The sequence below is a fragment of the Bactrocera latifrons genome, unplaced genomic scaffold (assembly GCF_001853355.1).
Source record: "Bactrocera latifrons isolate USDA-ARS-PBARC rearing strain unplaced genomic scaffold, ASM185335v1 scaffold_235, whole genome shotgun sequence".
Classification (NCBI taxonomy): domain Eukaryota; kingdom Metazoa; phylum Arthropoda; class Insecta; order Diptera; family Tephritidae; genus Bactrocera; species Bactrocera latifrons.
In genome coordinates, this window is record NW_017535908.1 from 161,564 (window position 1) to 174,518 (window position 12,955).

General features: G+C 34.2%; 2 protein-coding genes across 5 annotated transcripts; one reads left to right on the forward strand and one right to left on the reverse strand.

Annotated features, from left to right (window-relative positions):
- Positions 1-5,061: 5,061 nt before the first annotated feature.
- Positions 5,062-7,977, reverse strand: LOC108968979 (nuclear distribution protein nudE homolog). Of its 2 annotated transcripts, none has more exons than XM_018933399.1 (7): positions 7,854-7,977; positions 7,264-7,559; positions 7,036-7,189; positions 6,704-6,977; positions 6,384-6,620; positions 5,800-5,891; positions 5,062-5,481 (listed from the first exon to the last, which is right to left on the reverse strand). In XM_018933399.1, exons 2-7 carry the CDS (start codon positions 7,341-7,343, stop codon positions 5,086-5,088), a joined length of 1,233 nt encoding a protein of 410 aa, XP_018788944.1. In that variant the 5' UTR covers positions 7,344-7,559; positions 7,854-7,977; the 3' UTR covers positions 5,062-5,085. The 2 variants fall into 2 exon arrangements, with proteins under 2 accessions (XP_018788944.1, XP_018788943.1); XM_018933398.1 differs by having other exon boundaries at positions 5,800-5,906; positions 7,854-7,976.
- Positions 7,978-8,870: 893 nt separating this feature from the next.
- On the forward strand, positions 8,871-12,854 carry LOC108968980 (type 1 phosphatidylinositol 4,5-bisphosphate 4-phosphatase). 3 transcript variants are annotated; one of them, XM_018933400.1, is made up of 6 exons: positions 8,871-8,963; positions 9,580-9,936; positions 10,921-11,099; positions 11,166-11,375; positions 11,440-11,604; positions 11,667-12,854. In XM_018933400.1, exons 2-6 carry the CDS (start codon positions 9,774-9,776, stop codon positions 11,781-11,783), a joined length of 834 nt encoding a protein of 277 aa, XP_018788945.1. In that variant the 5' UTR covers positions 8,871-8,963; positions 9,580-9,773; the 3' UTR covers positions 11,784-12,854. The 3 variants fall into 3 exon arrangements, with proteins under 3 accessions (XP_018788945.1, XP_018788946.1, XP_018788948.1); XM_018933401.1 differs by lacking the exon at positions 8,871-8,963 and adding an exon at positions 8,982-9,412; XM_018933403.1 differs by lacking the exon at positions 8,871-8,963 and adding an exon at positions 8,982-9,350.
- The last annotated feature ends 101 nt before the right edge of the window (positions 12,855-12,955 follow it).

Consider the following 12,955-nt stretch of genomic DNA (forward strand, 5'->3'; position numbering starts at 1 on the left):
ACCTACTCTATTCAGAACAGCATTATTTTCTCCTGGAATGTTTTATTCGACTTTCTAACCACATGGACCATTGTGCCCTAAAATGAAATTCTTTTTTAATTCCGTAGTTCCATAAGAAGAAATATTCGAGACCACAATTAAAATTAGCAATATTGCTTTAACATCTGATCGACTCACAATCTCGGACTATACACCTTTTATTATTCCTCTCCTTTCTTTCAAATGGAATGCCATGAAAACATCTTGAAAAGATACCTAATTTTTTATTTATTCGTGGTATTTTCGCACGAACCTTTTTTGCTGATTACTCTGTTGAACTTTGCGGCCCCTAAATTCCTTGGTGTTTTGCAATTTGAAAAGTAGTTGAAATGTTTGTAACCAAAAATAATAGACTCAACCGGCAGTTAATAAGCTTGCATTTTATAGTTTCAGCCTTCGTTGGGTTGTCGCAATTTTTCCGTTAGACGCCTCAATGGTAGGTGTTTAATTTAGAAACACTCACACACATGGTTTTCTATATATGGAGAGTTAGGAACGCTTGTTTACCCCAATTATTCCACGATTGGTCATTGTCATAACTCTGACAATTATTTTCTCCTGACAGCTGTAAATAATTAGAAATCGAATTATAAAACAAGTACTTGTTGATTTTCGTACTAAAACTATGATTCGTTATAAGTACTATGTATGTATGTATATTTGTAGTAAATACCCATATATTTACATCGGAGGTCATAACCCTTTATATACATATGTATGTACTTACAAGTATATGCAATATACGGTACAAACAATGGTTAAGATTTTGAAGGAACTTTAACCTTTAAACCTCATATCCATAATTATTTCTGACTTATTTGGAGTTGTGGCAGCAGCACAGACAATTTTTTATGGAAAACTGCTCCTACTATGCTAAAACCATAATAAATCACAAATTGAGGCCAAATGCTCAATATAGACACTTTAAGGCAATGCGATGAGAAATCCCAAAACTCCATTCAATGCCAACAAGTTGACATTGAATTAAAGTGAAAATAAATAGTACTTTCTAAAAACTTAAATTTCCCAAAACTACCCCTTCCAACAAGGTTTCCCCTGATTGGTATATAGATACATCTTTGTAAGCATGTGGTCGTGCTGGTCGTGCATGGGTACTTTGCAACAAGTGACTCTGTTTAATACTCCCGCTCATATCTTGTTGTTGTAAAATTTAGTACACAGGTAAGACTGCAAAAGCAAATAGATGGAGTAGAAGAGATTAAGGAAGGACAGAAGTAAAAGTTGGCAGAGTTTCGGTGAGCTTTCTATGCGTTTTAAGCTTTTGTTTCAAAGCTCTACGCCTTGTACCACTCACCAAGCTTCATCACTTGTGATACATTCTAGGAAAGACATATTCTTGCTAAAGCCCTAAATTTCAGGATCAGGATTTCTACTATTCAAATTTCAAACTAGATTAGGTAGGAAACAAAAATCTTCATTCGTGGGACAAGCGAAGCACTACATAAATATTATATTAAATATTAATTGCTCAAATAGGAATATCGCATTTTTTAATTTATCGAATCTGCAGCGATAGGAATAAAATTATTGTATTCTTTCGTATGCAGGATTTATGCGCGAAATTGGTCGAGCATTTGAGTCCGATTTCTTTAAGATAAATAAAAGAGCTGATTACAAGCAATTGGAGTACTTAGATCTTTTGACCTATATCTTCTTCTTTACTGGCGTAGAAACTGCTAACGCGGCTATAGCCAAATTAACAACAAAGCGACAGTCGTTTCTTTTTTTTAATGTGGCGTCAATCGGGGATTCGAAGCTAGGTCCATCTGCACTTAGTCTTTCCAATGGGTGCTGTTTCGACGGCATGGAGCTAAAGGGAGAGGAGTGTCAGATGAGTGAGGTTGGTGGGGCATCCAAAGAGGTGGCCAGTATCATGCGGAGACTCATTCTACGCAGGGGGTAAATTGGATATATCGGGGTCTATTCTAGATAAGTGAGTTAAACTCCAGTTTCCAGAACGAACGTGCCGGGTTACTCCCGTTCCTCGCGCCAAATCGAGCTCTTCGTCTGCAATGGGTTTGACTCCACTGTGAATGGCGGTCATTTCTTATCGGAAGTTTGTTGCACCGAAGTCTGGTAGACGTAATTGAGGAATGGCTTCTTGATGTTCCGAGGGCATTTCACTTGGGAGTGGTCAGAAAAGACTCTTTTATATATGGCTGAAGCAGCTCACGTCTTCCGGTCTTCGACCAAGTATCCTCTGGGTAGCCAAAGGACATCCGTTTGAAGGCGAGCTAAAGTGAGAAGACGAACCATCACTCCTAAGGGTTGTGCGCTGAGTTTGGGACCCGCCCCGTAAAAACGTCCTCAATTGTATTCCGATTGTGAGAGGAACTCATGGTATATTGATTTTTGCATAATTCCTAGGGCTTTATCTTTTGGTAATATTATATATGACTCAATCTTAACCTCAGGCTATTTATTTTTAATCGAATTATAGTTAGGATCCAAAAGCAGAAGCGTTTTTCCTCGAAATAATTGCAGACATACACCAGCAGTTTGTGAATCCAACTCTGTAGGCAACACATATGTATATTTTATTTATTGTATCATATTACATATTATTGTAGTTTTTCTTTGTATATATGTATATTAATGTTAGTGAACATAAGGTTTTCATTGAATTGAAAGTGAAATCTTACAAAAATAGTTTCCAATAATTTACTTGTACTTAAACAAATTACACATTTTCAGATTCATAATGAGAAAGTATTCGTGCAGTTATAGCTGCTAATGAAAAACACCTTAAAGTATTAATTATTAAATACGTATGTATGAATGTATGTAGTTCATGAAACTAAAATTAATGCAAAAATAAAAACTAACATAAAAAAAATATAAAACTGGCAAAATGGGCGGTAAGTGCGGTGCGGGCAGCACTAGACACTTGAAAGGTTATGTAATGTTACATTTAAACTATGTATGTATGTTTGTATATGTTATGGGTAAAGGCGACCGGACGCCAGAGCTCAGAGTTGAATGATAACGGTACAATATGTATGAGGGTAATTAGTGCTTGTCTTTTGTTTGGTAGCAAACACTAGGAGCATTTACGCATTTGTTTGCTTATGTTGTTTTTCTTACTACGCACTAGCTTACTCCGTTTCTATGTGCTTTGTTTCATAAATTTTAGCTAAAAGTTAGTACTTTTACTACTAGTCGATATTACACTAATAAGTCGCTTGTATGGGTGTACGAACAGACTTCATTTAAGATCATTGTCGAGAATTTGACAATCATACAAGTGTTTTCGTTTTTTTTTTTTCAATTTATTTTCAAGCAATCCGTTGATGTTGTTATTATTGCAATGTTACATCATTGCACTGCTCGTCTATTCGTAACTGGAGATCTCCTGCTGGTCTGCATATATTACCCGGAGTTACAATTGCTGGGAGATGCGATTTCAAATCAAATTGATTTAACCTGCTTATTTGTAGAATCACTATATTTTTAATATATATAACAAATCATTTCAGCCGTTTTGGCTGTCGCGCATGAGCATTGAATGCTCACTTTTCGAAGTCTTACGTTTACTAAACATTTTTCTGCTGCATATTTCATTTGCATATTAAATGTCTCACAAAAAATATGTTTGCAGCACATAAAATGAAAGCATGTAAATATTTGTAGAAAAATAGGTAATATTTTCTCTTGTGTGTGTTTGTGGCGTAAAAATCGATCATTAATTATAGTTGGTGCTCACAAGCGTTTAAGCATATAAATTATAAGAAAGAATACTTTTTGTGTTTGTAGCAGTGCGCAAAACGCATCACAAAATGAAATGTTTTTCAAAACAACTCATCCTGTTTTCAACAATTTATCTTCGCCTCATCCAATTTATCTGTTAATTTTAAGTATTTATAGACATTGCAAAGGCTATAGTATAAATTAACGGATTTCGAATTTCTTCCAACGCTCAGGTTGCTCACAAACAAAAGCATTTGGTGTTTATACAGATTTATGTTCGGTAATGAGGCTTGTCCAATTTTTATTTTTTTTTTTTTGTTCGCAGCACATTTTACTTTCCTGTGTATGTATGTGTGCTAATAGTATTACACGCGGCACTTTATACACACTCGCTATGATAACTGTGTACAAATTAACAAGGATTCTTCATTTAAACGTATATATTATTCACCGATATATAGCAGGAATGAATAGTCTGGTTTGATTTATTTCTTTACTAGCCGACAACAAGTGAAGCCAAGACTTCGCTTAATTATCCATTAATGGCTGAACAGTAATGCTGTGTGTATAAAGAGTTGACGTTGTTGTTGTCGTAGTTGTTGATGTTAGAAATGTGGCTGAACTGCAACTGAGTGGCTGTCATTGACGTGGGTGCACGATTGGTGCGTGATCCCGGTAGGTCTTGAGCTTTGTCTCCATTGCCTGTAAAGTGGAAAATAGTTGCTTTATTTCGTTCCAAAACGGTTGGTTTCTTATTATATGTATATGTACATATATATGTATATAATAGAAATTACAATATATGAGGGTTTGTAATGCCATAAATGGACAGCCCGAAATTAGGACACTCGGTATTTACTCTGAAAGGTGTTAACTGTTGGAAAACAGGAACTTTTCGCCTGTTAAAGAGTATTCTTTATGATGTAAGAAATGAGTGACGCCAGCATATTCATTGTCTAAAAAAATATAAAAACACACAAGAGATCCGCTTTTAGCTAGCACTGCAAAGCGAGAGATACATCATCACCTTTCAAATGCACAACATAAATAGACGCTTATCGCAGCAGAAATTTAGTTTATTTTCTATTTGAAAAGCAAATAAAAATTTTTAGAGCTCTTCACTTCTTTCACCCAAATATTGGTTTCTCTAATATAAAATTAATATAAGTGCCTGTAACTAATATAAAAAAAAAAAAATTCGGTATAAAACATTTATTGTAGAAAAAATATTTTCATGTTTTACGCACAGGAAAAAAAATAAATGGTATTTCGTTACTTATAAAACACAAAAGCAAAACCAAATAAAAAATACTAAATTATAAAAAAATATTTTTGTACTTATTTGGAAATATTTTTATTTAATGTGCGCATAGGTGTTTTAGTAGAGTTCGGAGAAATGCTATTTCCGCCACTCATGCGATCCGCAAAGCGCTTAAATATATTTGTACCAAAATTTAGACTCGAATTGCTACGACTGGTGATTCGTCGTAAAGACACTTCAGGGACATCGGCGTAGGAATCGGTGTAGGAGGTATTTGTGGAGGTCACCGTAGCGTTTGTGTCCATGGAATTATTGCTGCCAAAGGTATTTGTTACACTCCTTCTAAGACGACCTACATTATCGGTCGTTGGTGTGGAGGCACAGCTGCTTGTAGAATCAGCAGCAGCACGTACTGAACGATCACAGATACAACGAAACCTTTCACATAGAGGGCATAAAAGTGCCTTATCCAACTAAAAGAGAACACAGAGACCATGATGCCACAATGCATTATTTTACGCAACATGTGAATAGAAGTGATGGATAGCAGGTACATAGAGTAAATGAAATGTGACCAGTTACGGGATGCAATAGAAACTGTTAGTAGGCGGATTATTTAGATTGTGCTGAATGGAGCATTTAGATTTGCACCAAGTAGATTTTTTAGCAAACTTGTAAACATACTACACATTAAATACATTAGTCGATCTAAAAACCTGACATTAATCAAATATATGCTTAATAGATTAAATAATCAACTTCAAAATAGGACAGTGAATACACAAACTTACATTCAATTTCCGTAGCATATCTGCAACAATGTTGAGTGCAGATGTACGAGAGCTAGGCGTCATCGCGTTGCCATTGAGTAAATTTGTTGAATCTGAAAAGGGTTTTTCTATATTTGAGTTATAGATACATGTTCTAACACATTAAATATAAATTTTAAATACATGCTTACGGACACACACAAACGATACAACTACTTTTCCTTAGACGTTATATTTTTGTACTTAGCCGTTATATTCATTTCAAATTAGTTCAGTTATATTCCGTTATAATATTTTGTTGCATACAAGTTACATATTTATTGAAAACTTAACAACGACTTTATAATAAAAAAAATGCACGAAATATTGATAAAACTGTACTAAATAAATACCTCTATTTTATATCTATCAGGACCAACATACGCATAATCACATCGTCAATTACAATATCGGTGTTAAGTAGTCGTAAAGATTGTGTGGTTCAATTTCAAAAACTAATTATTAGCAAAACGGTCTTATTTTTGACTTTTTCAATTTGGACTTTGCTTTAAACTTAATAAATTTAATGCCGCACTTTCTAGAATGTAATACACCTAAAATCTTACTTTTCAACGAATGTTGTTCACCATAATTGGGAATAACTGCTGGACTGTTGTTTAGATTATTTGTAAGGCTGGTATTGTGGAGACTGGTATTGTTGAGGCTGCTTTCTTCATGGGCAATATCACTGTTATTTACAGCGCCATTTGCTATAGTTGCCGAAAGTGTTGTCGATTCAGATATGTTACTAACTGAACCATTTAATGGGTTACGCGTTTTTACATTCAGTTCTTGTTTTAAGTCTACAAAGATAGGAATTGGAATATTTAGCAAAGAATTTGTGAAGCATACATTTACGACTTAGTAACTTTTGCAACAATTTTACCTCTTGTTTCGTCCATAAGTCTCTGTAGCTTTTCCTGTAGCATTTCCTTTTCATCCACTTCCATTTCAAGTAGAGCATTTTTTTCATATGCTTTATCTAACATTCTTTCAAAATCTGCAATGCTTTCATTGAGTATGCGATGTGCTCGCTCCAAATCATCGTTTTTTTGTTCCAATTGTCGCAGGTACACTTTGAGAGAATCGCGCTCGGTTTTCAAATTTTCCATTTGTCGTTCTGTATTGGCTAATTCAATGCCATGAGATTGTAGTTTGAGCTAAAATATATAAATATTAAAATTGAATTAAATTAAACAATATTTGGAATCACAATACCTTCAATGATTCATTTTCTTTCTCTAATGAGGAAAGGGTAAAACTGAGATCTTTGATTATACTCTGTTTTTGATCAAGTGTAGCATCCATTTCTGCTTCCATTTGCCGGGATTGTTCCACATATTCATCATATTCTTGTTTCACATCTGTCCATCTAAACAATTACAAACACATTATACATGGAATTACTACCGCACTCATTATTCTACTAGTAAAATAAAAACTTACTCTTTGTGATAGAGCTTAGAACGTTCTTTCCAATACCGACATTCGTCCTCAACGCTGTTAAACATTGGTGGTGATTCCATTGCGCTGTGTTTACCAAGAAATATGAGTCTTGAATATATACTTTCTGAGTAAGTCAATATAGAACTTCCTACGTCTTCCTCTATGCGAATATACACTCGTTAAATGATTAAAAGATTTTCCACGATTTTCCTTTTTATGCTTTTTATTCACAATTTTTCCACACAAAAAATTGTTAAAGCTTTGATCGTTCCGCTAAGTAAAAAGTAAACACGATTCTGAAAATAAAATAATTTGCGGAAAATCAATTTGAAAACAAGTGTGCGAAGCTGTTTTTGGTCCCACTTTAGATGCTTTTATATTTTTTTTTATTCGCATTTGATATAATGACGCCGTCGACTTAGCCGACGCCACCGAAACATCAAAAGCAACAACTGCGGAAGAGTTCGAAACGACGAAGGTTAGAAGCCAATGAAATCATCGTTCAGATTTTCAAAACAGGTTTTATCACATCTAACTAACATAATTTCTTTCTACTGGTATAAAAATTAAAACTTTGTTGCAACACTTACATTTTGAAAACAGTTTTATAAAATTCAAATTGCTTGTCTCGGAAAATATGGGAAATAAATGTGAGACAAAATTCGTTAAAAGTTGTGTTTGGAATAAAATACCAAAACTGTAAAATAGCATTGCCAGTTCTCAAAACACAATGTTGTTCGATTATTGTTATTTCCACCTACAGGCTTGCACTTATGTGTATCATTTGTACACTATCTACTAAACGGAGTTGTCTCACACAATAAAATTACATTTTTGCCAGTTCACACACGGACTCTTTTATCTTTATGAGTCTAGGGCACGTCCAGAAAAGGCGTAAGGATTGCACTTCTCGTGTTCGGCTCGCACGCTTTTTATTATTGTTCGTAACACTTCACTGCCACATAATTTAGCACTCCTTTTTATTTTGAAATTTGTTTCACGGTTACCATAGCGATCGGTTTTAAATGATTATATACGATATGTTCGAAAACATTAACGTTGATTTAGATCGTATACACAGTATAATAGTAATATTTAAAAAAAATGACGAATAAGGATAAAAATATGATATTCCATTCACATATTTAATACTAATTAGAAAAATTAATTATAATAACATACATAAATTATCTAAAAGAAAGAGGGAACAAGCATGTGATTTGTCAAAACCTAACCATATTCTACATTCTAAGCCAAAAAGTCCCTTCATATATTCAATTCTCATTTCACTCCTTATTCATTCACAAAACGACTTTTATAGTGGGTGATGATTTGTGATTCCTTCCCGATTTGTGCAAATATATGTCTGTGTCAAGTTTTATGTTTAGATTTTAACACCCGTTAAGCTCTTGATGATTTTCACCACATGACTTATCCTCAGAGCCAAGTAAACTTGTTAACATACAAATAAAGAACAGGCAATTAAAAAAAAAAACGATTTTATTCTCGTGGACTTAGTATATCCAAGAGTCAAATGGTTTCCAAAGAACTGTACGGAAATATCGTAATTTAATTTCTACTGTGTAAACATAGTGTAAAAGGCACATACGAAGTTGTCCACTGTGGTACAACTCTGTAAAAGTCATTTCGCTACATTTGGGAGGATTCCGCATAGCTCTCGAAAATATTGTAAAAAATTGGTAAATAGGAAGTTTATTATTAAGTTACTATCTTTATGTTGTCAAAGAGTACATAACGGAATCAAATTTGTTGAAAACCGGCGGTTAAATAATTTTTATTGAAGGATAATAACAAATGCAAATTTCACAATTCACGGACGGGTAGAAATATAGGGAATAGAAAAACAATTTGGCGAACAAAGAAATTGGGATAACGTTGAATGGAGAAGTGGCGAAGAGAAGATAAAAAGGGAAAGCAACAAAAGCGGTGAACACGGTTTTCATTGCATTGCAAGGAAAATATATGTATGTGCAGCAAATATAAATGAACCGAAATTGAAATCGGCATAGCCAAGTGTTCGTAAACTTCAGTAGTTGTCTATTTAATGCGAATAAGGTTCGGAAGGGGTAGGTAATGGTGATTTAAACGTCGCATTTAAAGAACAATTTCTAAGGTGCAGGGAAGAACGGTCAGTTTGATTTTGCCGCTTTGAAAACAGCATACATAAATATAATTTATTTCTTACAATCTAATATAATTAAACCACTTGTGCAATATTAGTTCCAAATTAACATCGTAAACTCTCTATATTACCAAGCAAATAATCTAAATGTACCATGTTTATATGTTATATAGTTGCAGCGAACAAATAAGTGCTCACAGAGGGACCTAAACAATTAATGAATTAATGCATTGAATCAAATAGTCGGGAAGCAAAAGAAAATAACAAAAAAGTTCGATCACTGATCTATAATATTCGGGGATTTCTTCAGTTTACACCTGAACTCATTAAATTTAAAGTTCAGTGAATATCTTCTGTCGCTGATACTATGGCTGATCCTGAGAAGCAGAGCTTGATTAACAATGAGGAGCCCAATAATACGTATTCTACAGGGCAGCCCAGTGCTGTGGTAGGCAGTGTTGGAGGCGGCGAGGCAGGTGCGTCAGATGCGGCAGGTGCGGCTGTTATTGCAGGAGCAAATCCGACTGAAGGTAATATGTTCAAATCTAACAGACAATTATGAATCTAGCGTGCTATTAAGTTCATTAAACCCGGCACTGTCACATGGTTGGCATTTGATGCTGCACACATCCACAATTCCTAAATGAACTGTAAATGAAGCAACCACAATGCAGTAATAGAAACCGTATAAGTGTACTTAATAAAAGCAGGGGCGTGGGTGCTTTGCAGATCTTTTACGGTTTTCGCGATTGTATGAAGTGGTTAAAAGTATATATTAATCTCTTGTAAAACATATGTATGTAAATCACAGATTACCATAGCACTCCAGTGCATAGAGTATAACAGAAAACACTTCATTTAAGCAGCATTCGAATTCGATGTGTGATTGTAACTTTTATTCCCCATTGTATATACCCACATATCACTTTCTTGTGGCCCTTCTTAAAGCGAGGTGACTCACACGTAATGTCTTGGGGAGAAACAGCTGTTGTCTTGCGATATGTTATCAAATTATTTAGCTTATATGTATATACATACATATGTAATCCTTATCCCTGCAGCATGTATGTATATAATCCCGAACGGTTCATCTGTTATTGTTGGTTGTATAAGAACTAAAGCCTCATATAATATGTTATTATGTGTTTGCGCATTTTTCTAATAATACACATTTAATAATGCGTATGTAATTGTGAACGCAAGTTGAAAGAAACCCGCTCTTTGAAGCATAAGATAGTGTATCACTTAACATTGACATAGATCTCTATCTGTCTACCAACTAGATTTTAGTGAAGAAGAATCATTCATTTGATGCAATCTGTTTAGATTCGCACATTCATCCGCTTTTATTTCTGCGGTTTGAATTTGCCTTGCTTTTCATTAACTCAATGCTTTCCCATAAGTCTCATCCGACATGTATATATTCTACAGAAAAGGTTTAATTTACTGTTCAAAAGAGCTCCCAACATATTTAATTAGTTGTTTTATATAAAAATGTCTTCAATAATTTTTAGGCGGTGTTTCCCAGGCAAATGTTCCGTTTGTGGGTCCCGATGAATTGCCACCGCCTTATCAGGCAAATACTGGAACTGGTGTACCAATGGTTACATGCAGGGTGTGCCAAAACATGATCGATATTACACTGAAAAGAGATCAGCATGTAGTGAAGTGCACCCACTGCAATGAGGCCACTGTAAGTACCAAACCCGTTCGAAAAACCGTTAACAAACATTTCACAATGCAATTAATATCTTTGTAGCCAATACGTAATGCCCCTCCTGGCAAGAAGTATGTGCGTTGTCCATGTAACTGTCTGCTGATTTGTAAAAGTTCGTCGCAGCGCATAGCTTGTCCTCGACCTAATTGCAAGCGTATTATAAATTTAGCACCGAGTCCAGTTACCCCACCTGTACCGGCTATGCCAGGAATGTGTCGTGTAACTTGCGGACACTGTTCGGACACATTTTTGGTATATTTTCGATTTGAGTGGATCCTACAGTATTGTTATTATAAATTATATTTTATAATTTCAGTTTAATACGTTTCACAATGCATTGGCGCGCTGTCCCCACTGCAGAAAAGTTTCGTCTGTAGGATCGCGTTTCGCTTGCGGACGCGGTATTTTATTCGCTATATTAGGATTGCTATTCCTTATTGCGGGCATCGGTATTACTGTTGGCACGTATAAGTATGCAAAGGTAAGATTTCAATTTACATGGTGTTAATTTTTCAGGACTATTCATTTATTTGTACATTCCAGGATCATGGTGGTATCGTTATTGCTTATATTGGCCTATTTCTGATTGCAGCCTTTTTGGGTGCACGTTCTGTTTATTATTTCCGTTTAAAAGTAAGCGCCATAGATGGCCCGATGTAAGGGTGTATTTAAATGTTTTTGTATCATTCCTTTTGATATTAACAAAACAAATCAACACAACATAAACACATTAAGCATATTAAAAAGCCAGAGGAAGATAGAATGAAAAAGCAGGTATAGATGCATAAATAAAATAAGTAGTATTTTATTACCGACAACATTCATTAATGAATAATTTTCAAAATACACCGTAAAATGCATAGTTCACCGCTCTAAATAAATATGCAATCGAATAAAAAACATTGCATTATAATTAATTATTTGAACCGGGTAAAAATGATAATATTGCATTAATGCTAACTAATTCTAACGCATGCAACACGCTGCGTTAGCATAAATGACCTAATATTTGATAAATTCCACTAATACAATACCCCTTTTGTACAACATAATCTCAGCAGTCAAAAAAGACCTAGAAAAAGTCTTACCTAATACGCGCCTCAAAATCACATATATGTAGAAATATGCTTTGTTTTATTAAAAAGCAAACACAAAAGGTAGACAACTTTTTACGTAATTAGTTCAGTTTTTTTTAATAAATTCAATTTGTTTAGATAAAGTAAGCCTTTTGCGAACCTCTGTTTAAGGGTTTACTATGTGATTGGTTCTGCTATGCTTATATATTACAATTTTATCATAAATTATCATTTTGTAACTTTTGTAATTGTTTTTGTACGTCAATGTTTTTATTCCCTGGCTGAATTACAACAAATAATGTTGATCTGCGGTGCATACGTGTGAATAGATTATAATTATTCAACACACACAAACGAAAAACGAAAAATCCCGCTTCCGTTACAATTTGTCTTAGATATAAAGTTCAACATACTTATATAAAAAATGAATACACGTGTTGATGGTCCTCACATGTATGAAGTTGTCCTGCAGCTAGTAAACGCATGTTTGTTAATTAGCCTGTAATAATTTCGGCCATTTAAGATCGAAAATAATATGTATAAATTAAAAGAAAATATAAGTGTAGAATGGTTCGCGTATAAATTCAACGGAAGCATTCAGGAGGAAATGAAGACACAGGAGAAGGCAAAAAAAAAAAAGCAAATCTGAATTATATAAACCAACATTTAATATTAACTATATGATTAAATGAAATATTATGGAACTTATACAATTATATTTAGATTATTACGATATACTGTAAATAAACGAGAAAA